The 25,619-nt window shown below is 44.7% G+C and overlaps 5 protein-coding genes across 6 annotated transcripts in view; 3 read left to right on the top strand and 2 right to left on the bottom strand.

Moving 5' to 3' along the window:
* Position 1: 1 nt before the first annotated feature.
* Positions 2 to 6,167, bottom strand: LOC120447746 (autophagy-related protein 2 homolog A). Of its 2 annotated transcripts, none has more exons than XM_039629294.1 (2): positions 6,038 to 6,167; positions 2 to 5,956 (listed from the first exon to the last, which is right to left on the bottom strand). In XM_039629294.1, the coding sequence occupies exon 2, from the start codon at positions 5,829 to 5,831 to the stop codon at positions 114 to 116; it is 5,718 nt and encodes a 1,905-aa protein (XP_039485228.1). In that variant the 5' UTR covers positions 5,832 to 5,956; positions 6,038 to 6,167; the 3' UTR covers positions 2 to 113. The 2 variants fall into 2 exon arrangements, with proteins under 2 accessions (XP_039485228.1, XP_039485229.1); XM_039629295.1 differs by having other exon boundaries at positions 6,031 to 6,165.
* A 402-nt stretch (positions 6,168 to 6,569) lies between these two features.
* LOC120449685 lies at positions 6,570 to 8,036 on the top strand. The gene is made up of 3 exons (XM_039632301.2): positions 6,570 to 7,177; positions 7,289 to 7,488; positions 7,547 to 8,036. The coding sequence occupies exons 1-3, from the start codon at positions 6,674 to 6,676 to the stop codon at positions 7,983 to 7,985; spliced, it is 1,143 nt and encodes a 380-aa protein (XP_039488235.1). The 5' UTR covers positions 6,570 to 6,673; the 3' UTR covers positions 7,986 to 8,036.
* A 247-nt stretch (positions 8,037 to 8,283) lies between these two features.
* On the top strand, positions 8,284 to 12,260 carry LOC120449603 (adenosylhomocysteinase-like 1). The gene is made up of 4 exons (XM_039632171.2): positions 8,284 to 8,609; positions 8,671 to 9,344; positions 10,238 to 10,687; positions 10,751 to 12,260. The coding sequence occupies exons 2-4, from the start codon at positions 8,823 to 8,825 to the stop codon at positions 11,342 to 11,344; spliced, it is 1,566 nt and encodes a 521-aa protein (XP_039488105.1). The 5' UTR covers positions 8,284 to 8,609; positions 8,671 to 8,822; the 3' UTR covers positions 11,345 to 12,260.
* A 170-nt stretch (positions 12,261 to 12,430) lies between these two features.
* Positions 12,431 to 13,733, bottom strand: LOC120449604 (upstream activation factor subunit spp27). The gene is made up of 2 exons (XM_039632172.2): positions 13,574 to 13,733; positions 12,431 to 13,499 (listed from the first exon to the last, which is right to left on the bottom strand). Exon 2 carries the CDS (start codon positions 13,446 to 13,448, stop codon positions 12,714 to 12,716), a length of 735 nt encoding a protein of 244 aa, XP_039488106.1. The 5' UTR covers positions 13,449 to 13,499; positions 13,574 to 13,733; the 3' UTR covers positions 12,431 to 12,713.
* A 4,716-nt stretch (positions 13,734 to 18,449) lies between these two features.
* LOC120449602 (myocardin-related transcription factor B) overlaps positions 18,450 to 25,619 on the top strand; it is a 40,692-nt gene continuing 33,522 nt past the window's right edge. Inside the window, exon 1 of the mRNA XM_039632170.1 lies at positions 18,450 to 19,009. Within this exon, the coding sequence (XP_039488104.1) occupies positions 18,946 to 19,009 (64 nt within the window). The 5' untranslated portion in view covers positions 18,450 to 18,945. The remainder of the gene's footprint in view (positions 19,010 to 25,619) is intronic.

The raw sequence follows: 25,619 nt of genomic DNA on the forward strand, positions 1-25,619 counted from the left end.
CTCCTTTTATGTACATTATTTATTATTAGTAAAACAATAAAAATCATTGCGTTATGCTGTAAGCCCTGTGAACTATAGCTACCGTAAACCTAGTCGATCTGGGGAGCAGTTCCTTAGTGGATCTCCTGCTTCCACTTGTCGCGCGCCTCCAGTTTGGCCTCCGGCACCAGCGAACTCTTCGCGCCGCCCAGGATATTGGTGGTGGCTTGGGTGGCCAGCACCGCCGGGCAGACGACCAGCTGCGGAATCTGGCGCACCACCGCGCCCACGGCTCCACTGTAGCCCTTCTGGTCGTGCTCCGTGATGGCGGCTTCGATGAGTGTGTTGGCCGATTCGTTGATGCCCTCCCTCACTATTGTGTAGGCGTTGGCCACGCCCTCGCGCAGATCCTTGGGTCGCCCTTGTCGCCTCCTCTTGCCCTGCCTGCCGCCCTTTCTCTTCTTCATGGAGGGACCTGCGGATAACATATCGAAGGTGGTCTCCGCCGTGAATTGCAGCAGGTGTATGATCCTGGAGGTGATCTCCAGGGCAGCCAGTGCTGTGCGGGCCGTGAAACTCTGTGCGCCCAGCTGGAATCCCCTGATAATCCGTCCATCCTTGTTGTACTGCTCGATGGGCAGCCGGAACAGATCGTAGATACCCTGGAAAAGCTGCAGCACCGCATTCGTGGGTCCAATTCCGCTTAGGATATTAGGCAGTTGATTCCGCTTGATGTCCTTCAGCCACTCCTTGGCCAGGAACTCGCAGAGTTTGTTCCACCCCAGGATGCCCCGCCGGTTCACGATTTCCCGTAAATTAATTCCGGATCCCTGCAGCTGGGCGAGACCCATGATTAGGCCGGTGACTGGTCCGCGGGAAAGTTCAATCCGCCGTCCATGATAGTCAAAGCAAATGGGTAGTGCTGGACTGAAGATCACCTCGCGGAAGAACACAGGTGGAGCCGTTGCAGGATCCTCCTCAAACTCGTTCTCCAAGCTGTTCTCTTCAATCAGCACATTTAGGTTCCTCTCCACCATCTCCTTAACTTCGGAGTCGGGTAACTCATCTGATAACTCCTCCGGCAGTTTGCTCACCGACATCACTGGCATATCCGTTGCCGACGAACTGCCCTCCGTCTTTGTGCCACCTGCAGCACTAGCCGAGTTTCGGAACATACCCGAAAAAAAGTCCTCGAGGAAGAGCAGTGTATCCTGGTCAATATTGAGTTTGATGGGCAGAATGGAGACCCTCAAGGAACACTCTTCCGCGGAGCTCTTTTGTGGATTTGGACGCACATTCAGAGCCTTCACTATAACCATGTTCTCGTCCGGCTTGTGGGATAAATTGTTGCCCGTCGGGTGATACAAAAACTTGTTGATGTCCGAGGAGCGCAACCTATCTCTTATTTCGATTTCCGACACAAGGAGCACCTGACGGGACGAGTACATGGAGGTCAATGGGTAGGTTTCGTAGGAGAATCGGATCTTGGAGAGCTGCATCTCCACCAGAACCTCCAGATTGCGCTGGGATCCTTTGGGTTGTTTTGGCAGGCTCTTCTTGGAACCCTTTTTGTCCTGTTTGTCTTGTTCTTGAGCTTGCGACACTCCATACTTGTAGGTATCGGACATGCCGAAGCCACTGGTTGCTGATGAAGAGGATTTCTTGAGAGGCTCATCAGGAAAATCCCGGCCGCCATAAAGGTGCCAGGTGAAGGTCATCTCGCAGAGGGTGTAACTGCTCTCGGCAACTGGGAAATTAGCTGGAGGCCTCAGAAGATCCACCTTCTCGTGCGGCAACTCAAAGTGATTATCCACAATCTGCAGGGGGTCCTCCGAGATGTAAATCTGCTTGACACCAAACTTGTCCATGCGTGAAATCTCCTCGTCATGGATGATGTCGAAATCCCGCTCCTCCAGGGACGCGTTGCCCAGGGACCCCAGCTCCTGCTGCACTTGGGAGCCCAGTGAAGTCTGAGGTTGCACTTGGCTCTGGTGGTGGTAGTAGGACTGTAAGATCACATTTGACTCAAAGTCCAGGATGTCTCCGATGATCGAGGGACTCTCAACCATCAGGGGTGTGTTCTGCAGCTTGACGGGCGTGGATTTCCTCTTCTCCTTTGGCTCATCCGGGAAGTAGAAGATCTCAATGCCCTCCTCCCGGCCGCCTGGGGATTTTGTAGCCCTGAGATTGGGCGAGCACTCTACGTCTATCACAGCATCGGCCATCAGTTTGCTCACATGGTTCTGGGTGTGTTCGCTCACCTCATGCTCTTCATTGGGTTTCGGCTCTGCGGGTTTCGTATCCTCATTCAAGATGGGCTCCTCTGGCGGACACAGATCCCTGTCGTTGGCCAAATAGGCTATGAGTTGCGCCAAAGCTGCTGCCGAATCGTAGCAAGTCTTCAGATGCATATCGTGGATGGAGGAGCGCAGATCCACTCGCGGTTGTCCACTACCTTCCGCATTCAAGCGGAAGGATATATTCAGCAGTCCCAGATTCAATACAGGTATCAAGGAGTCGTTGGATTCATTAACCAATCCCAGTTGCAGGACGCAATCCTCGGCCAGGAGTCGCAAAGTGCAGCCACTCATCGATGATATGATGTTGCTGCTCAAGGTACAGTAGCCCAGATCCAGGAAGGCGCGTTGTGGGAAGAATTTGGGACGATAGTCGATCCCAGCATTCCACACATGCAACTGCAGCTCGGAGACCAGAGCAAACGGTTCGTATTCCTCGATGGGAAAGTCGGCCACGTCCATGAAGTCGATCAGTTGATTCAGCCAAGAGTGCTCCGAGTGGCAGGAGTGATGCTGCAGAATGGCGCCACTTATTCCAAAAGACATCTTCATCCTCTTGATGCGCTGCTCCGGTTGCTTCTTGATCTCAGCCACGAGCGATAACACCTCCATTCTTTTCCTGTCCGACTGCTGATGAACATTGGGAAAATTATAGATCGTGGGCAGCAGGTTTTTATCCGCCAAATCACTCCAGGCCAACTCCAAATCCTGAAGCGTATTTCCGCAATGCAAAGCCTCGATCTCGCCCAGCTGGATGCAGAAGAAACTCCTATTCGAATCGTCATCCAATCCATTCACTGTAAACAAACGCAGCTCCTTTATGTTCACCTGAAACTTACCACACTCCTTGGATCGCTGGTTGGTCTCGACATCCAGAAGATGCGAAAACAGAATCAATGATCCCTGCTCCACAAACAACTCAAAGGAGAAGGCTTCATTCCGAACTGGTGGCGCTGGTGGAGCAGAAACCGTTGGCTCCGCCATGGAAAAGTATATGCTGCTCTCCATGGTACTGGTACTGAGCAGCAAGTTCCTTCTGAACTCCTCCAGCTGGGGCTCTGCATACAGGTTTTTCGACTCTGGGACTTCGTTATCCGTATGGATGTCATAGTGCGGAGAACGTGGTTCCCACATAAAGAGATCTCCGTTCAAACGGTTGTATATCAATTCATACATACTCTTGGATTCCAGCACAACCTTAACTTGTGGAATAAACGTAAATATCTTTAGTTTGGAGCACTGGGTGCAACTATCGCAGAATTCATTGATCTCCTCCGTTTCACCAGGCAAAAGGGAATCTGTTTTGTCCACACTGCCATCGAGTCCATCGACATGGGAGGTGTAGCCAAAGGTACATTTTGAGCTAAAGGGTGACTTTCTTGCTTTCTTCTGACCATCAGTCGTGTCCTTCAACTGAAGTACGTCAATTTGGATCTTCTTATTTGGCTGCATTCTTTGCTGGCATTTCAAGAGGTGCACGGCGCTCTGCTTATCCGCGTCACAATAAAACACATCTAGTTCATCCGAAACGATGCTTATCTGAGACCTCGAACTGACGACCAGGGCGCGGAACTCCACGGCCAAGAAATCACGTCGCACATTCTTCTTCCACCAGGGAATCTTTTGCGGATCGTTGGCCGCTCTGCCATCCACCACAGGAAAGCGCAAGTGAAGACGCAGATTTTCGGACTTCACTACAAACTCCGTTTGGTTGGGATCATCTGGATACTGCGTTGAAGAAGTCGAATCAGCGGAAAACGGAGAGCAACCAAAGAGCGCCCCTAGTCGATCGTATATGGATACATCCAATTCTGCCGTACATTCATCTAAACTGACTTCAATTTTGTTGGAACAATGATTGTGGTTCTGCTTGAACATGAACGAGGAGCTCTGCGTGAGCACGATCTCCGGTCGGATGTGGTAGCCATCCGGGCAGTTTCGCTGGCGGTCAAACTGAAGCAGATGCTCCATGGAGTTATCCAGGACCTCGATGAGATCCACCGCAGTGGCGGACAAAGTAGTCCGCGATGTGAGCTCCTGGAAATAGCGCTGCTGGCTTCCACTAACGATTATTGGGGCTGCTCGTAGCAGGAGGTACTGCTGATTCTGCAGCGGCATGTGATTCTCTAGGAGCGAGCCCAAAAAGAAACCACTGGCAGTGTCCGAGTAAAGAAGGTAACTTGCGTGATCGAAAACCGTGCTGCAACTGTCGATGTTGGCCGTGTTTTGGATAAGAATGTCCTGGTGCAAGGCGATTCCGTAGATTTTCGAGATCTGCACCTTGAACTTGAGGATCTCGCCGGATTTCTCTGTGTACCCCAATTCCTGCTGGAGAGTATTGGTACAGGAGGTGACCATGCTGTTTGTGGACTCGCTCATCTTTCGACTCCGTGCGTAACCGCTCCTCGGGGGATTTCCATAGGCGGAGTATTCGGAGGGGTCGGCTTCTGACATTCCTGTACACCAGTCTGCATTCTGGCCCAAAATCCCCGTCATCCGGGTGGGCTGCTGCAGACTTTGCATCTGATACTCACTGGGCGGAGCCGATTTCAAGCTTCTGCCCTTTTTGGGTCGCTCCTGCTGACCACCGCAGTTGAAGCCCTTGGAGAACTCGACAAGCAGGTGAATTTGGCGCGGCGTGAGCATGAAGTATATGTCGTCCAGACTGAGTTCTAGGCTGACCTTGGGCCCAACTATATTTTCCGTCTGCTTGATGTTGATTTGGATGTTTTGCGCGCCCTTGAGCTCTACAATCTTGCAAAGCTGCTCGTAAGGAGTGGGTCCGTACTGGTGATCCATTACATCAAGGACTTCAGAGGTGTGCAAACTAAGGCCCTCGATCACCAAATTGTGCTTGGCTATCATGGGCAGTGCATTGAAGCTGCTGTTGGGATCTTCTTCGGTTTCAGTGTCCTGGGAGGTGGACATGGGCAACTCGTAGCCCGTCTTGTTTTTGTACTCCACATGGCTGGCCTGGAAGGAGAGCACCAGCTTCCTGTCCGATCTGGGCAGCAGGTACTCTATGTTCAAAGTAGTATTTGTTAGCTTGGCCCGAATGCGATTGAGCACATTGTCGATGGTTTCTGCGAACTTCTCCAGCCCAATCAGGGCGTTATTGTGATTCAGGAAGGGCACATCGTCATCCACCTGCTTCATGCATTCCTCGGCCATTTGCATCGAGCTGCTCACCGACGACCACATGGACTCCAGCATGGTGGTGCCGCTCTGATAGCGTGTGACTGGTCTCAAGGTGATAGTTAGATTATGGATCTCAAGGCTACTGTCATTGGTCATCAGCGCATTCCAGGGCACCACGACAGTCAGACGGCCAATGTGGCCCGAGACCACCTCGAAGGCCCAGCCCTGATCCTCGAAGAGATCGTTGAAGGCGTTGACCTTCAGGAATATGTCCTCCACCACCGCCTTGCCATTGTAAAGGTCCACCTTCAGCTGTTCCAGGTTCAAGTTATTCTCGAAAAACTGGCCCAGGTATCGCTGAAGCAGGTAGCGACACATTTTCGTTTTGAGGCCATCCCAGGGATTAAACCACGACATCGTGACTGGGTTTTTGCCCTAACTTTCCACGTTCGCCTTCTTTGTGCGTTTTACAATTTTATGCGAGTTGTTTTTCCAGCGCAGCAGCAGCGACAGCAACAACAACACCCCTTTGTTATTGTTTTCTGGGTGGCGAGTCACGGAAACGGAAGAGAATTGAGGCTTAAATTGGTGATAAGACTCTAGTGAAAACGCTTACCACTCACATTTTTTGATTGGCGGGGGCGGAGGGCGGCTGTGGGCGGGTATATATGTGCATTATTTTGGAAAATAATGAAATAATAAAGCGCAGTAGCAAGTGACCATCAAGTTGGCCCTTGTTCTTCCTCTTTTTGTTGCTGCGGTCAGTGTGGCCAGGTGTGAGCAGTTCGCTAAATACCCCCTGCTGAGGGCAATGCGGGGGAGGACGAACAGTGCGTTTTAAATTTAAATGTTTATTTCAACATGTAACTAAAAGGCTTTTTATTAATTTGTTATTAAAAATTACTACGCAGTTTTTCATAATATTTCTAAATAATAATAGATTAGTTTTTGAATTAAATTGAAAACTACCTGCTTGATGTAAATATCAATTTACCATTTATTTTAATGTTAGTTTTCTGTTGTCTGCTTAGCATGTAAATCTTTATTTTCCCAAAGGTTTCTAACATTGTATTATTTTAACAACAAATAATTTCCATCGACAAACTATTCAAAACCCAAACCACCTGTTGCTACCCTGCAACAAAGTCATGCTTTGGCCAGTGTTGGAAAACGTAGCTCCACAGCTGTTTTGCAAAGTTCTTAATTATATTTTTGTTTGCTTATTTTTTTCTTTTGTTTTCCTTTCGCTTGCAATTATTATGTTTATTTGGCATTATTTGACCCTCTTTTGCCTTGGTTTCGCCCTTAACGATGCGAAGTCCATCAAGAAATCGCAGGCTAATCTCTTGGAGCCAACACTTGATCCGGATGATAAGCTGGGGAAGATGGGGAAGTCCCCACCCGACCTCTTCAATGATGTGCAACGTGTGCAGGTTCCATTAGGTGCTCCGCCTGGCGATGATGACTGGCCGGGCAAGTGGTTTCCCCATGCCCCGGGACAACAGCAGGAGACGATGGAATCTAAAATTAAGAGCACCACCGAGGCAGTTGCTCCGCTGGAGTCCACAACCAAGGACGGTTGGGAGGGCAAGTGGTTTCCACAAGCCCCTGGCGAGCCGCACGTGGTAAAGAAGAAACCGCTGGTCGGTAAGGAAACGAAGACTGAGGAGAGCACCACCCAGGATTCTTGGCAGGGCAAATGGTTTCCCCAGGGTCCCCACGAACCTCACAAAACAAATCAGAGCATCTGTGATGATGGCAAGGTGAGTTTTGCTTAAAGGGTATTCCTCCCAAAAATCAGAGGGTATGGAACATGGGGAATCCCCTTAAATTCTGCTGAATGCTTTGCCTACATTGTTGTTACAATTTTTCAGAGCAACCTTGCCGTTGACTTCGATCCAAATGACATCCGTGATAGCCTGAATTATCTTTGCATCAGCAGCAATCGCAGCTTGTATCAGCCGGATTTGTCCAGAGAAGCCATTCTCACGGAGCACTTCCTACCCAGCGCCTATCTGCCGCCTGCCAAGTGCCTTAATGAGCCCATCAGTTACTCCCATCTGCCTGCCACCAAGTAAGGTGAACTATACCAGGATTTCCTGCTAATCTTAAACTTCTATCTTTATTACCAGTGGACATTATCGCCCTATGCCCGCTGAATATGGCATATATTCCTACTTGCCACCTCAGCGATACGTTCGTAATCTGGCGGAAGGTGCCATCGTGATGCTCTACCATCCCTGCGCCTTTCCCGGTCAAGTGAAGCAGCTGCAGGACATCGTTGGTGGCTGCCTGTATCGCCATCTGGTGTCACCCTCGCTGGCTCTAAGTCCAGAGCGACCACTGGCCCTGCTTGCCTGGAGTCGCAGCCTGGAGATGTCCGTCGTGGATCGGCAACTAGCAGCGGACTTCATCCAGAAACACGCCAAACAGGGACCTCTTGCACCGGAGGAAATGTCTCGGGTGGTTGCCAAAAGACAGACCTACAAGGAGGGCCTTCTCACGGAAGCGCACTTGGTCACCACGGCGGATGACTACGAGGTGTGCGGCTATATGCAGGAAGAGATGTAGGGTGAATGTGTTACCTATTTTTTGTTAATAAAATTCGAATACTTTGTCAATTTCTTTTTGTCTTATTTATTTACACATTTCAATGACTTGCATTAAGATTATACCGCAGTTAAAGAGGTTGAATTCTCGATTAATATAATTAAATTAGTTTTGTTTAATTAAAATAAGCATATTATTAATTATATGCACTCAATAATATAGATTGTTAGACGATTTTAGTAGAAAAGTCGTTACTTTGAATTTTGCCAGTGGGAACTTACCGCATTTGCAGAATAACACTAACGCCTTCTGCGTTTTGGTATTTTCGCGTGTCTCGCTTACTGTCCTCGGTTCGGTTTAGTTCTCTTTTCTCCGGATAAAATCAAATTCAATAAACGATCGCCAAACGATCCCCACCTTGGTCGCAACACAAACAACGTCGCCCGAAAGCCGACGGCTGCATCACCATCCCCCCTCCGGAAAACCCAGGAATCCCCGGATCCAAAGTGTAGCCCCCCTTCGCAAAAGAAGAAGAAGAAGAACAACAACATTAGTGGAGAGGTGAAACAAAGGAGACTCGCACTAAAAACAATTAATTTCGCAAATTGTGGGCTCCACAAAGTCGATAAATCACGTGATTGTGCAGTTTGTATAGAATCAGACCAGAGAACTCAGCTATTTGCAGCGTATCCTGCTTGGATTTCAGGCTTTACATAACATCCAAGGCGGGCCGTTCGAAGGAGGAGCGGAAAAGGATTGCATTCACTGCAGTCACTGGAGCCAAGAACAACGCGAATACGGCTTACATAAGGGGGACAGGATATTAAGGAAATCCCCAGATAACCCTCTACTTCCACCATGAACAACCTAGCAGATACTGTTGTAGTTGATCCTGGATTTGGTGGCGGGGACAAGCAGCAGCAGGCAGGACCGGCGCCGCAGGATGCCAGCGTGGTGGTTCCTCCGCCGGCCACCAAGCAATCCTCGGCCCTGAAGAAGACCAGTCGGTACAGGAGTCGCTCGCTAAGTGCCTCCTCAACGGATTCCTTCAGCTCCGCCAGCTACACGGGCAGCAGCGAGGATGGCGACGACGTGCCGCCTAGGGAAAAGGTCCAAAAGAACTCCAGAGGCAGCTCCGACTTCTGCGTAAGGAACATAGCCGCCCAGCATGCATTTGGGCGGCGGGAGATCGAGATCGCGGAGCAGGAGATGCCGGGCATTATTGCGCTAAAGAAGCGGGCAGCCGAGGACAAGCCGCTGAAGGACGCCAAGATCGTGGGATGCACACACATCAACGCCCAGACTGCGGTGCTCATCGAGACGCTGGTGGAACTGGGCGCCAGTGTGCGTTGGGCCGCCTGTAACATTTACTCCACGCAGGTGAGTTCTGGTTTACGACCCATCCGCCATATTCATTTAGCTATTTATTACCATACGTCGCGTAAAAAGTCATGGGGTTTTAACTTTTTTGTTTAAAAATTATACATTTGTGGCGACGAAAGGCCACATTTAGGCTGCCAAATGCATTTAATGGATATATTTAAACTCATTTTTCCATATTTATTTAAATTCATATGCATATGCCTGGCTTGGTCACTTGATCTGCTCGGTCGCTTGGAGACAATTGTTGTCACGCCAGGCGGCGCAAACAAATGATCAATCAAGCCATGTTAATCAATTAAGCGCCCGCGGCTCAAGTGTTTGGCAATCGCTGAGTAATTGATGTGCCCTGAATTGGGTCGCCATATCATTGGGAGTGGAAGTTACGGACGCAGTTTGGTTTCCAGCATCGAAACGGCTGCGGTTACTCGCCTATTCCTGCGGCGTGGCTGATGCAATTATCACGAGTCTGCTGACTCTAAACAATTTATGGGACCTCTAATGAAGCGATGCGAGTGCGAGGGCGCGGACGCGGACGCGGACACGGGCACAGGCCCTCCCCCGATCATTTATGCACCCATCCGTCTCAGCTTTTATCGCCCACGGACCCCGACAGCCTGTCACGCTGATTCACCTGTATCACCTCGGACTTATCAGCCGAGCTACGAGTGCCGTGCTTAGCGAGGGTGGAGCCCGATGCCTATCAGCTCGATATAAGTCAGATATTAGCAAACGTTTACGCTGCATTAGGGTGACTCGATTTATCAGGCCAGGCGTACTTTCGAAACTCTTGAGGGCTTTACCTGTTTGACAATCATTTTATTTGCTTTGAAGGACTATTATTTTTAGAAAAAACTGGAACTGTGTTATACTAAAAACTTATTCTTTTTTAGAACGAAGTGGCTGCTGCTTTGGCCGAATCTGGAATCCCGATCTTCGCCTGGCGCGGCGAGACGGAGGAGGACTTCTGGTGGTGCATCGATCGCTGCGTGAACGCGGAGAACTGGCAGCCAAACATGATCCTGGACGATGGCGGCGATGCCACGCACTTGATGCTGAAAAAGTACCCGACCATGTTCAAGTTGGTCAAGGGAATCGTGGAAGAAAGCGTCACTGGAGTGCACAGACTATATCAGCTCTCTAAGGCCGGCAAGCTCACGGTGCCGGCAATGAATGTAAACGATTCGGTGACAAAGACCAAGTTCGACAACCTGTACAGCTGTAAGGAATCCATCCTGGACAGTCTCAAGCGCTCCACGGACGTGATGTTCGGTGGCAAGCAGGTCGTGGTCTGTGGCTACGGTGATGTGGGCAAAGGATGTGCGCAGGCTCTAAAGGGACAGGTGAATAGCTCTTCTTACTAAAAAATATAATGTCTTTATTAACTTTCCAAAATTCAATCACAGGGCTGCATTGTGTACATCACGGAGATCGATCCCATTTGCGCTCTGCAGGCCAGTATGGATGGATTCCGTGTGGTCAAGCTGAACGAGGTGATTCGCAACGTGGACATTGTGGTGACGGCGACAGGCAACAAGAACGTGGTGGTGCGCGAGCACATGGACAAAATGAAGAGTGGCTGCATCGTGTGCAATATGGGCCACTCGAACACGGAAATCGATGTGAATGGCCTGCGCACACCGGACTTGACCTGGGAGAAGGTGCGCTCCCAGGTGGACCACATTATCTGGCCGGAGGGCAAGTACATCATACTGCTGGCCGAGGGCAGGTTGGTTAACCTGAGCTGCTCCAGCATCCCCTCGTTTGCCGTGTCCATCACCTCGGCCACCCAGGCCTTGGCCCTAATTGAGCTTTTCAATGCCCCGCCCGGACGCTACAAGTCGGATGTCTACTTGCTGCCGAAGAAAATGGACGAATATGTTGCCAGCCTGCACCTGCCCACCTTCGATGCCCATTTGACAGAGCTGAGCGACGAGCAGGCCAAGTATATGGGCCTGAACAAGGCCGGTCCTTTCAAGCCCAACTACTACCGCTACTAGGATGAAAGATGGGCGGATGCGGACAATAACAACAGCAATTAGAAGAAACAACAACGCCAACGAAAGTATTGTCTTTGCGAAGAAGTAAAACTATTTAAAACAATTGTTGACACACACACACGGAAAACACAAAAGGATAAGGAAAGGAGAACACAAAGTTACTATTACCATTGTATTGCTTAGTTTAGCTCGAGCGGAATTCTTGGTTGCTTTTTGTTAGCATTTAAAGTCTTCGACATAGTATTTAGCACTCGCTTTAGCCGCAGGAGTATTCCCTCCGTTTACTTATCATCATCCATGACTCTCTAATCCCCAAACTAATCTTGCCACAAGAATTTATCCCCTTCAACATTTTTGTAGCCGGTTACTTGAATTTATTTTAGATATTTCGAATGCCTGTCAATCAGACTGCTATAGCTCAAAAGACGCGATTAGTTCTCTAAACGTATATTTCTTATTTGGAATTGATAATATTTGTAATTGATTTACAAGCTGAGACATAATGGTATATTTGCATGATATTTATAAACCTATTTCGTGTAAAATCGATGTAAATTGTAATGTAAACGACTTTCCTGACTAATTCCTTTTTTGAGCTACGACAGCTGTGCAATAAGTGATCGATTTAACCTCTCGTATTGTTTACGTACTTAATTTGTTAATGTTTATGCCCCCGCTTTTGATTATGGCACTTTTGTACTTTCGTTTCGTCCTGAGAGCGTTGATGGAAATGCAGTGCAAAGTATTCCATTTATTCAATTATATACACGCTGGCATATATATCAGATCGAGAATTATATATATATACAATGCATATATACACCTAATATGTATATTAGAAAAAGTGAAAAATGTTTGTAAGAAATTTGTGAGAAACGCAAAACAATAAAAAAAGGGATTCTTTATTGAGCAATTAGATCTGTTCTATTGATTGATTTTTCCCCCGTCAACCCGAATGAAATCCAGGAAAAGTTGTTTTCTTATTTTTCAGATGCATCACTCGTCTATTTCTCTTTTTATTACTCGATACTTGCCTTAAACTTGTTATGTTTTCTTTGATACTTTATAAAATGTAAACTACACGAGTTTGTCATAAAAAATCATACACGTTATGTATTACAATCGTTTTTTATATAATTTTTCCGTTCATCTTGCGCTTGTGGCATGAACTCTTCTTAAAATGCCGTAAAGTGCATATCAAACCCGTCCTAATTAGGTTAATGCTAAACACATGCGTCAACTAAATCTTAATCAAAGGTTGCGGAAAAAACAAATCCAAGCGGAGCCGAAAGTTACAGGGGATTGGTAAACCAGGCTGGCTGAGAGGCGTACACATATATTTGCATCTGGAGGGGATTGGAGGGCGGATCTAGTCGAGAAAGTGTGGCTTAAGGTGCTTCAGCATGCCAAAGGTGCGGAACCGGCGGATCTTCATCACCTTCATCAGCTCGTCGTCACAGATGGCGAACTGCTTGTTCTTGGGGTCGTACAGATCCCGCTCCTTGATGATGGCCCACACCTTCTTCACCACCTCGTGGCGCGGCAGGGAGGACTCACCCATGAGGGCGCTCAGTTCCGGTGAGAGATTGTATGCTCGTGTGAAGCCGGTGCTCTTACGTCCCGATCCTGCTCCTCCGGCTGCCTTAGCCTTTTTCTTGGCCGCCGGCTTCTTGACCACCTCGTAGTCCGAGTCCGAGCCGGCATCGCTCTCGGTGCCGGAATCGTCGGCATTGAGGGTCTTACGCTTCTTCTTGGGTGCCTTGTGCTTCGTGGGCTGTGGCCTCTTCTTGGGACCCGGCTTCTTCTTCTTCTGGGCCTCCTCCTCGCTGCTGCTGGGGTCCTCCTCCTCACTGGGCTCACTCTCATCGTCGGGATCCGCATCAGGATCCTTGCCGTCGTCATCGTCCTCATCCTCCTCGTCCTGCTGCTCGTTAATCACCTCCATAACGATCTTGTCAAACTCCTTCTTGCGGCTCAGCAGGGAGCAGTTCAGCTTTCCCTCCACCTGCTCGCGCACCCTCTTTGCCGAAATGGTGGCCAAATCGGCGTCCTTCAGCACCGCCTGAATCTCACGACGCAGGTCCTCGCTGGAGATGTCCGACATCTTTGTTCGTGGTGTTCCTCGTTTTCCTGCGGTACACGTAGGTCTTTCAGCCTGCGGGTCACAAGAGGGGCATTTTCGATTATTCCAGTATAAGCACAAGGTATTCCCAGTTATTTTTCACTTACCGGAGCTCCGTTTTCGGTGGTAAATTCACGTTTTTTCGGATTCTTTGCGGCGATTAAAAAGACAGCCCTTTTTCGTTTTTTCTTTACACCAAGAAGTCCCGGCGTCTCTATAGGGTTGCAACTTGATGACAGCTCCAATCGGTATCGATAATTGTTTTCAGACAGCGCTGCCAAATCTGGCTAGTGGTTAGGTGTACCGAAAACTGGCTACTGGCAATTTAAAAAAATCTGAAGAATATTTATTACTATAATTCATTACATGCGATTAGTGTGTCAGCTGCTTAAAACTCTTAAGTGCACAGGTGCACTGCTCTAAAAAAATTGTTTAAAACATTACTGTTGTATTAAACAAGGTATGGTTCTGATTCAATGACGTTAAAAATGTCTAGAAATGTTTCACCCCGCAAAAATCTTTCAAATATTCCTCAAAAATTGTTAACTGAGTATGATTTTACTATTTAAAATACAATAAAATAAATGATCATAGTTGCATGTTTCGTAGCTTTGTAATATATTTAAATTTGGGGAAAGTTATATCGCTATCGATTTCCAATCGCCTTTGATTGAATATTTAAAAGAACCTGGTCACCCGAAATCAGCTCTAATCTGTTGACATATCGATAGTCCCAGCTAGCCATCGATTCTTGTACCAGCTCTAAGAACGTCGCGTATTTGTTAAAAACTAAAACTAAATAATATTTAACATTCGACTTAAGTTCGCCCCGCGCCTCCAAACGCTTCTCCGATGTGCAATAAGTTCTTGGCTTTATCGTTGACCGTCTACGTGTCGCGAAATCCGCTCCGATTTGAGCAGCTGCAGCAACAATAACAATATATATAAAAGAGACCAGCAATAACTACAAACACACACAACCACGGCAGCAACAACAACGTGCGCTGAGGTAATTTTGCTATTTTTTCTGCTTCTTTTTTGTTTATTTATATAAATGAGCGTGTGTGCGAGTTTTGTGCGTGCGATGTGCGTGAGATTCCCGTCTAAATTTGATTTTTGCTGCAATTTTTATGTAGGCCCTCTTTATTTAATTGCATTTATGTATATCTATCTGGCGGCTGCTTTTAATCCGCTTTCTGGTAGAGATTCGCAAAGTTTTCGCATCTCTCTTTGGCTCCTATTCGTCGCTTTTCGCTACTCCGCTTTGTGCCGCTGCTTCGCGTCTTTGTTTTGCCGGCGTTTCTACTGCTTTTGTTGTCTTCTTTTGTCCGAGACTGCGACGCCCTTTTTCCAATTGGAATTTTCGCTCTCCTGAATTTAGGTTTTTTGATTAGAAATGAATAACCAACTACAACAGCTTACAATACAACATATAACACAGATTATTTAAACTCTTTCATATATATTGCAAGTAATAACATTCGGCTTGTATCCATTCAATGCATTTTATAGGGGCTTGACTGTACTGTGCCTCATAAAACTATTATTGTTTCTATTATTGCTATTTATACTGAGTCAGTTCCTTAGGCTGAAGGCATTAGGTTCAGCAATTTTGTGAGGGAATTACCCGGTATCTATAAAAATGTGTGCTGAGATACATATGTACATAGATATACACATACATACATATGTAACTATAAAACTGATAAAAAAAATGCACAATCCGTGATAAGAGTATAAAGAACTTATTTCAATGTATAATTCAGCATCCAAAATGCAATGACCCCGGAGAACATTATCACTTAAGAACAATTCTCAAACAAATTAAAATATTTTAGTGGTTTCATTCGGTCGATCAAAATAATTATTTATTGCAGCGGGTGTGCTCATTCATTTCTTATTTTTGTTAGACTTTTTATTTATTTTGGCTTGTTGTCGCCGCACAGTGCCTGCTTGAAGTATACACCCGCTACCTGTTGCTATTTGAGCCGTCGAAAATGATAGCATAGTTTTCGCAGTCAGTGTGGAAAACAGATTTTGGATTTCATCGTTTCTTTAAACCAATTATATGTTCTTGGCATAGTTTTTGTTTTTATTTTGTTTACCGATCTAACATATCTCATTTAAGTAATCACATAAATTATCGCAGGTTATGAAATCAGGCGACGAAATAGGTTTTTTCGAGAGTTTTTTCGTGTATAAATAGATATCTTAGGAACATAACTATTAATTAATTCAAATTTACGTCCATTACTTGTATAATACATTAAATTGCAGTGAATTGGTTCTAATTAATCATAACTATTTAAAACTTCAAAAGGTAAAATCGGAAAAGAATTCATGAAATATTGGTAATGAAAATCTGCTGAAGTTTCCCGCTGTTTCGAATGATTTTTGTTTATAGCTGCTTTAAAACTAAATGCTCGCTGTGCCGTTTCGTCATTATGAAACGACGTCAAATAAGAGCAGCAAAACTTTCGCATGGTGAAAAATGTTTTTCCATTTTCCGCCGCCGCTCCTGCCCCCCCGAGGAACGAGAGAAAGACTTTTCTCGCCCACGCCGAAAATTCTGACGCGCTCGATTTGTGCTTGTCTTGATGCCGTGTTCCCATACTTTTTATGCTATCCGCTAATAATTTATGCACAAAAATCCAGAAATAAATAAGCAATGCCTGCATTAAGGCGATCAAAAAGTGAGCGTTCTTGGTGCACAGTGGGCCATAAAAGTCGGCCCACTCATAACTCATAGGCCAAACTATTTGCCTGTGACCCTGGGCGAGGTGCTTGACAGCGACAACAATTAGATTCGGATGGATGTGCATGTAGCTTTTTATGTTTTTAGCATGTGCACCATAAAAGTGTGCAAACGCCGAAATTCGCAAATAAATTCCCTTTTTTTCGGTACATTCTGCTTGGCCCTGGCATTGCACTTGCAGCATGGAAAGTGGGAAATTGTGCAATGGCCGCAAATGGAAAATTCGCATGGGCGATATTTTTCCTTGAATTATGGTTCACTTTGTTTACGACAATTTCCCAATCGCAGGCTGCACAGAAAGCAAGGAATTGAACGCATAAAACTGAAAAAGATATACCCAAAGATACAGTGGCTAAACAATCAAACGGCTGGAGAGTTCGGAAATCATGGCAAATATTTTAAAATCATTACTAAGTTGTTACCTACTTATTATGTGATCTAAGTACTTAGTGGTTATAGCATGTAATGGTTTGATATTTATGTCCATGATATGCTGGTACCCACTGTATTGGGGGGCTGGGAATAGTTTGTGACTACAGGCGTCATAAAACAGCACGCCCACAACCATGACACAATCGAAGATGATGCCTGGTAATCCGCCGCCCATTCGCTGATTTTCCCCGGGGGTCTGAAAAGCCTTTTGACGTTTGCGCCCAATTTGGCCATAAATTTAAGAAATGATTCTATACAAAATTCTGCACTCGTCAGTCGGGCAGAGCAAGCATTTTGTGTCGCTAAATCAAAACGAACGACAGCGAAAATCAGAGCTGAGTCAATTTTATTATTTTTAGTTGCTGCTTTCGGTATGTGCTTTTATGTTATACTTTTAAACGTATATTTCTATTTGCGAATTATAAGAAATATATATTGGCGCTATATTTAACCCAATTAGTTGAAGCGTTCTAAATTTATATTTGCGATTTACTTTGATTTTCATTTGCCTGCATTCCTCGGCCGCAAATCAATCGAAAGAGCAAATTCGATGGGGATACTGATCGGGGATTAGTCATGCAGGTGGTTCTCACTACATCTTTTGGCCCACCACAATCGAATTGAAATCAATTCGCAGCTCGGTATGTGTTTAGATTCTACAAGCATCATAAATTATATTTTATGGCTGGAATCGATTCCCCAACGTCCAATTGCCCAATTTGTGAATTTGTTTATTGGCAGAAAATTATGCTGCGATCTGGCGAAAGTTTTTTCAGAGACGTTGCTTTTCAAGGTCGTTGAAATGTTTGCAAAGGATTTTTGCAGTTAAGATCTCTGCTTTGGATGGTGGCCAAATAATAAATATTATTTTTTTTCGCATTTTTCACTTGGCATATCTTTTTGTTGCTCCTTGGGATATGGAGGCTCGGGAAAATAAATAGAAGGTGTCGGGGACTGGAAAATGAAATGGGGAAATATATTTTAGGAAGTCAGTCGTAAATAATATATATTTAAAGTGTTAAGGCTATACTCAGATGCGAATGCTGCTTGCTTTAAGATGCATTGAACTTTAGGGGGCTACATTTGGTTACTACCTAACTTGTTTTGGGGATTATGCGACTATTATTTATATAAGGCAATGTCAAGTACTGATTGGAAAAGAAATTGGACTGCTTCAAATAATCGTATTTGGTAAAAATAATACTAAGTATCACATAAAAGACCATTAATTGCTGTCTTGTGACAGCCAAGGATTCGGCACCAATCAATTTCAACCTTTGAGGGACCTTGGCGCATTTCCCCGAAACCGAACCCACCCGAAGATGATTAGACTAAGTGCAGGCAGACGCCTTGACCCACAAACCCACTTAGGAACCGATCCCAAACGATCGTAGGACCCCAAATACCCGACTAAGTGAGCAACTCTCCTTAGTGTAGGGTGCTTGGGAAAGTAGACCGAAAACTTTGAAGAAAACTTTTCGAAATTAAGAGCCGTGCGCCGATCTCTACGGCCGGACTCTCCGGCGAGAGGATCTACAGTTCTATTTTCGAAAAAGCGTTTTCGAAACTCGGAGAGTGAAAGAGCGAGCTGATGCTCGTCGATTCGGTTGTTGTTCGTGTAGGAAATGTGAAAGTTCATTGTTTCATTGAGGAAAAATGGTGAAAAAGTCAAATTATCTAACATTGGCGAGATGCTGCGCCGGAGAGGCGTTCGAAAATTTTGAAGATTTCGAATTCGGTATTCGAAATGGGAGCAGATCGCCGTGCGCCCGGAATATCTACACTCAGTGGTCTCTGCGGAGGTTTCACGTTTGAACGTCTCTCGAACGAAAACAGACGATTTTCACGGAAAAGCGCAATGTGAAAGCCAAAAAAGACTAGAAATAGCCTGGCGTGACGTCCCACACAGACGACAGACAGCAGAACGATTAGCACCGTCAGTAGCGGACTATAGCGAACCGAGAGAGGATCTTACGCCCGATCTAACCGATCTAACTGATCTTAAAGTGTTTAGCCTAAGAAGTGTTACGAAAATGCCAACATTCCATTGCTGAAAACCCTGCTAAAAGATATATCCAAGTTAGCGAAGATTGATTGAGAAGAAACCATAGATTCCTGACAGCAGGTGGTTGTGTCGCGCGAGTGTCCCTAGTGCCGAAACCCAAGGATGTGTCTCTAATAGCCCGCCGATCATCGCCGTTCATCGAGCCAAGCAGGATCCCAAAAAAGAGACTCCGAAAGGACTGCACCTGCACCACCGGGCTTAAGTGGTTCGAGTGGTTTGCGGGGACCATGCCGGTCATTGCCGACGCCGCCAGCGATGAGCCACCAGCAAAATGTTGCAAACATTGTGAGGGTATGCCTAGATCTTACATCCAACCTATCCAAATATCCAGATATCTACCTATCCACCACCGTTCTATGTAAACAACAATGGCCAGAAAAAGTGCAGTGCAGTGCAGCGGGTTCGTTAACCGATTCCGCCGCCGCTGTTCTTGGCTATTAACTCCGGCCCAAAATCCAAACACAATTGAAAGATTTATGCTTGATTTGCCACCATCCCCCTGCGCGCTCCCTGCCTTCCCCGCCACTTGACTGACATTAACTTTGCTCTCCATTTGTTTGTTTTAATTTTTGTTGCTCTTTGCCCTGCGGCAGCAATTGCTGGCCACTTAGTTTTTCCTGCTACCAAAAGCAAATTGAAACAAAGCCGCTGACGGGTGTACTTAAAATTTTTTTCGGCAGTAGTGGAAAATCATGACAGCTAACGCCACCGGCTGCAAAAAATAGGCCTCGAGATTAGCTGGGGAAAAATTGACTTTCGCCCGGATTTTGACAACATTAAAATGTGACCGGAAATGTCAAAATATTTTGCTTATTTAATTAGTTTTTTTTTTTTACCTGTAGGCACTCGCTTGGGTTGTATTTTTTATTTCGTGACTACTGTTAAAAATCAAGTTAGATTGCAATTTAGTTATTTAGTGCAACTCATTTAATTGTAATACTAAATCGCGGAAAGTATTAATTATTTATTAAATGCTTAAAATGGTGAATATATTTATTCCAATTTAAACCAGATTTCCATTTCCAATATTTCTAAAAATTATTACCATAGTTCCAGAGGCATAAACTCTTAATAAATTAATCTTAGATATTAAATTCTAAACTTAATTGGGTCAAATTGGATCGTATTTGAGCTATGCGATAAGCTCATACTTAGAAATGTGAGCTGCATTTCAGTTAGTTTAGTTAAATTAAGCAAAAGTGTTGTCCCTAATGAGCGGAGGCTGTTTTTTTATTCGTTTTTGGTGCCTTTTGGCCGTGCGTTTTCTGCTTGGCACGCGCTCAATGTCAAACTGACCAGCCCACCGTCCCCGCCCCCATCCACGCCACACCCCAAACCCCACCACCACCCACCACACCCAGCCCTTCTCCGCCCTGGCTAACGAGCTGTTAAAAATAAAGCATTGTAAAATGTTGTCAACAAATGCAGACATTGTATGAATATATAATGTAACGAGGAACCCAGCATATGTGCTAAAGTTAAACAAAGCGTGGGCGAACCCCAGAAAACGCAGTCGCCGAATCGAAAATCGTACGGAAAATATTTGATATAGATAAATGGGCATATGCAACTCATATAGGAAGCGGTCTTTCGTAACCGATCACCTTTCGAAAGACAAGGAAAATCTTTGACAATAAACAACCAATCATCTGAAATGCAATATTTACGAAATAAATAAATAATTACGTTACCTAATAATATTCCTAGACCAATACAATAGTTTAGGTGTCAGATTCGTGTGCTCTTTAAAGAAAACTCCTTTTATCTTCGAAAAGGCAAATAATCCGCTGCTGCCACTTGTTGAAACCCACGATAAATAAACTTTTGTCTGAAGCGTTTAAAAATAAATAAATTACTCTAATACCCAGAATTAATCAAACTAAAAACCAAGCGAACAACAGGCTAAGCCAAATCATCTTGGCCATATAAACGACTTGTTTACAACAATGCAGTCTTGTTTACAAATAGCAGAGAAGAGGAGAAAAATTCCATTTCTTGCGGCTAATAGGAACGTAAAATTTTCCAAGCCTTGACACTCTTTCAATATATCGCGCGCATATATTTTTATTTTTTTGTGATATATAGTGAATCTGATGGCTGTGATTAGACGACTGCACCAGAATGTTGGATAAAATTTAATTTTGGTTTTTTCGTTTATGGCTTTTTTATTTACATGATAAACGAGTGGCAGCCTGCTCGACAAAATTAGCTGCCGACCAAAGCAAGAATAATATGTAATTTAATGAAAAAGAAAAGCGAAACAGGCACAGACGACTGCTGTCCCTTTCCAGCCGGTTTTTCTTTTCATTTTCCCTGGTTTTTATGACCATTTTCAATGTAATTTTTAGAGCTGACTGGGGCACAAGGTGTTGTCATTTTGTGTTTTCTGCGTGTGAGCGCTCCTAAACACTTTAAAATGAGTGTCGCTGGGGCTATTTACAGTCGTCCTCTTCAGCTACCCCTTGCCACCCATTGAATTCCCTTTGTCCGGGCATTCCTGACATCTCATTCGATTGCTTCTCTGTTTGGGGGGAGACAAATCGTGCTGAACTGTGAATTCAAAAAGGGGGAAATTTTCATTTTCAGTTGTTCAGCCGAAGAATTTGGGGATCAATCGTTGGTCGAGCTGCCAAAAGCTCATTGAACTGTTTGTTGCACGGAGAAAAAAGTTGTAGTTAATGTTAGTTAATAATGTCAAACTATAAGTATATACAACCTTTGTTGTGTAAAAGTGTAAACGTTTAAATGAAATATTTCATTACTATTTGTAATAGATTTAAGTAAGTAATTTTCAGGTCCCCACTTGTCCAATTTCGCTCTCTGTAGCCTCAAAACTACTAACCCAAAAGCACTCAGTTTGCAATTGGAAAATCAATCAACTTGGAGGCTTTTCCAGCCAGCCGCCCAATGGCAAATTCAAAATTTCACTTACAACTCGGCGAGCCGCACACAAAGTGGCAAATAAATTTGCACTTGCATCATCATCATCATCTTGGCTATTTCGTATCGAAGGGAATGAATAGGAATACGAATACACGAATATACGAATACACGAATACGAGTATGAATATTGATATTCCATGGCAGCCACAGCGTCGTGTTCGATTGTTTTTCCTCAGTTTTTCCCACAGCGCGCCAATGTGTGAAAAACATGCCGCAAAATTGCCGAAAAAGCCAAACGCACACATGGAAATTGCGGCCGACTGTGTGTATTTGCATTTTGCCCATTTTTGTAGTCAAATTTCGGTTGTATTCTGAATCAGCCTGGGTTTGGATCCTCCGTCCGTCCCACTTTCGACCACTTTCTGCCTCCCTTTCTGGCGTCTTGTTCGTTTTTTGGGCGAGCGTGTACAACGGGGCGTATGAATATATAGAAATTTATTACTCCTGCTTTTCTGGCTTGTTTTGTTGTTTTTTGTTTCTAGCTTGCGCAATGTTTACACACATTAAATGGCAGCGTCCAGTCAAAGTCAGAATTCATGTACGCGGCAAAGAAAGAGAAGGGAATCGATCGTTGGTTTTTTTTTGGGGAAAAACAGCGGAGAAGTTCAGCTACACTAGGGAAAATATTTTCAAAAATTGTAGAACTCACATTATTGGTGTTATAATTCCTTTAAGATGAGGTCACTCCTCAACCCTATTGCTAACTTTACTGTATTAACAATATCGCTTGGTAAATAAAATTAAAAAAGGATTACAATTTTCCCCGCCTTACGCAGTGTGCATTACTTTTGCATGTTGCAGACACATGTTCTCGAGCGAGAAACCTAAACAACAACAACAGCAACAGGCAGTTTTCCGCGGATATATATGAGAATCCGCAGCGTATGGCAGCGCTATATAGCCCACATTGTCCAGTTTTACCTAGTTTTGCAATTTGGCCGGCCAAGAAATTCGTTGGAAAATTCGGAAAAGGAAAGCGCACGCATTTGTGCAAATAAACAGTGTGTGGGCGTGTGCGGGGGTGGAAAACAGGTGGGGGTGGGTGGTTTTTAAAGGGGTGGGCGCAATGCTACATACATCTATACTTCTAAGCACTGTCTAAATAATTCACAATGGGTATTAGGCCTACAAGTGGGCGTATTAGATATTGAAATCAGAATGAAATATTCACGAGCTTGTTAACCACATAAATGAACGTTAAACAGCGTAGCTGTTATATATTTTGATATTTTATTTCTAGTTAAAGTTTGCCCAAGTAGCGAACCCAAAGCCAGTCTAAATAATCTTTTCTTCTATTTGCATAAGCAGCTTTGCCTCTTGGGCTTTTACTCATTTTTCCTGAAAGACAGCAATAATTTGCTATTGCCACTGGAAACTACTGCATTCCAATCTCACAATAGAATCGGAAAAAATGTGGAAAACACAGAGACCGAGAACGAGAAAGAGAACGAGAAGAGGGGGACTTGTCTCTGGGATATCGAGCTGGCAATCTGCAGGTGTTCCTTGCGCTGGATAAACAAATTACCTGGCTCCTCTTCGCCCCTTTATCTTTGTATCGTTGAATTCCCCTTCTGACTTATTTGCGAATATTTTGCTTGGTAATTTAGTGAAGTTTTCATGCGAGAAGCGTGCGTCTCTGTCTTTGCAAAGGTCGTTCTTCATGTTTCACATTGCCTTTTATTTAATAAACTGATTCGCCTTGCCTCGACTGCATTTATTCGGCCGTTTCGCTTATTGAAATGGAATCTCATGAATTTTTTATTGTAAATGCAACAATTTGTATTCATGGCATCGCTAGGGTCGAGTTCAAGACCCAAGTTTATCGAGACCGGGATGATGTAGCATGGCCAAAATCCCGACGCGATGGCGGCGGCGGCCTTGATTTTGAACTCATTTCAATGAAAATTGCAGCATTAAAATCGAGGCCAATGGCTGGGCTAAGAACGAAAGATGGTTGTGAAAACAGAAAACTCAGCAAGGTTGCTGCAAGTAATTCAGGTGAAAAGAGTGTAGAACCACTGAAAACTTAAGGCACTTTCCTTTTGCAGTTAGCTGAATGCAGTTCATTACATTTATCAGAGCTAGAAAATGTAAATGTTTTTTGCAGGACATACCCATTACGCTGATTTCCAGCCCATAAACTTTGGCTAAACTTTATGTATTATCTTGTGGGGCAACACTCTTGCAAATGGCACCCACATCCATAACCCAAAGGCAGCCCCATTTAGCATGAAAACACCCACGAAAATACACACATTTCGGAACAGAGTCCGGCGCACGCCTCATTAGAACACCTTTCAGTTTGCTGTGTAATTTTCGCAACGTTTTTAATGGCGTGCGGGGACATTTTGGCACTCGAGTGACCGTGTGCGTTTTACCTATACCCCATCCACGCCGCATTTCCCTGCGAGTTTCCTCGCATTTTCCTTGGTTTTCCCTGGCTGCTGCTGCGTCGCACGCAAAACTATTTAGAGAAGTGTCAAGAAATGTCTGCATTTTGCATTCGCCGTGGCCATTGCATTGCAACATCGTTGCAGCAGTCACACGCCTGCCACCGCATATGTATTATATATATACATATATATTATACTCGTATGTATGTGCACTTTATTTTATGTGGTACGTGTATATATGCGATATCTGGTGCGGGCGGGCGTTGATAAATTACAAAACATTGCGGTGGCTATTTTAAATGTGGCATGAAATTTGCTTTTTGCATATAATTCGCTTTTTTAGCAGCGCTTTTTATGCTGTCAACGGAATCGGGTCTATATGGCATCTATATCTCAGGCTTTCGACTTTCTGCTTGAGCGAAATCTATGTCAGATTCCCCAATTGCTTTCGAGTGCATTAACGAACACTTCTTTTAAACAAAAGCGTCCAAACACGCAACGCAATTGCCGAAGAAAAATACAGAAACAAAAAAACCGAGAACCAAACGAAATTGTCATCTGCGTTGCGTTTTGTTTGTTTGGCGTTTTGTGATTTATTTTCGCTTTGACAAATGCACAAAAATTTGACCATGGCATGTCAAGAAGTGTGGTCATTGTATTTATAATGCCGCTCCGATATAGATAAATTGGCTGACGGGATGAGGGGCAAGAGCTGGGACTGCTGAGCGATAGATGACTGAATGGGTCTTCCAGAAAAAGAAACTGATTCGAAAAGGATTGGACAGACGCGTGATCTGAGTGGCTAATTAGTCAGGGATACACGAAAGCATCTAGAAAATCTACGTGAAATGTGTTTGAAATTAGGCTGTGATTTTTCACAACGCATAGCAATCAGATAATGAATTATGAAACGGAGATTTGCTTTTGGTGGTTGCCTTAAGGGAAATTATAGAAAATATATTACACAAATTTATTGTACTAAAACCTTTAAGTTGTTTTAAAAGCCAGAGTAGATTGCAAATGTATTTACAAAATGAATTTGCTTTCCAAACTGAGAGATTCAAAGTAGCCTTGCTGATATCCTTTGAATGCCAATTAGTTCACTTGGCGAACAATTACTGCCTGCTTATGCAGCTTTGCATCTTTAATTAGAGTAGTTCTCGCTCGTGCAGTGGGCAATTAATGCCGGCAAAGTCGGATAACTTCATTTCCGCTGAACAAACAACAACAGCTGGGCGGAGTTGTCTGATGCATATTAATAAACATGAATATTGTCAATGTGGGTCAGGGAAAAAAAATTGAAAAATAGCAAAATGGCATAAAGGGAATCAAAAGAGCTAAAACGTAGAGAAGAAATAAAGACCAGGCGCTGCAGGCCATACGATAAAAATAGAAACCCCGCGAATTGAAGTTGAAACAGGTGCATGCTGCACGATTCGAGTTCTCTTTATGCATTTTTGTTTGCTGCAATGTTTGCTCTTGGTTGGGGGTCAATTTAATGATTGACTCTTTCGCACTTTTCAACTTTTCCATACAGTTTTTCACACCTTCGACTTTGTTTTTTT

Source organism: Drosophila santomea, chromosome 3L (genome assembly GCF_016746245.2).
Source record: "Drosophila santomea strain STO CAGO 1482 chromosome 3L, Prin_Dsan_1.1, whole genome shotgun sequence".
NCBI lineage: Eukaryota > Metazoa > Arthropoda > Insecta > Diptera > Drosophilidae > Drosophila > Drosophila santomea.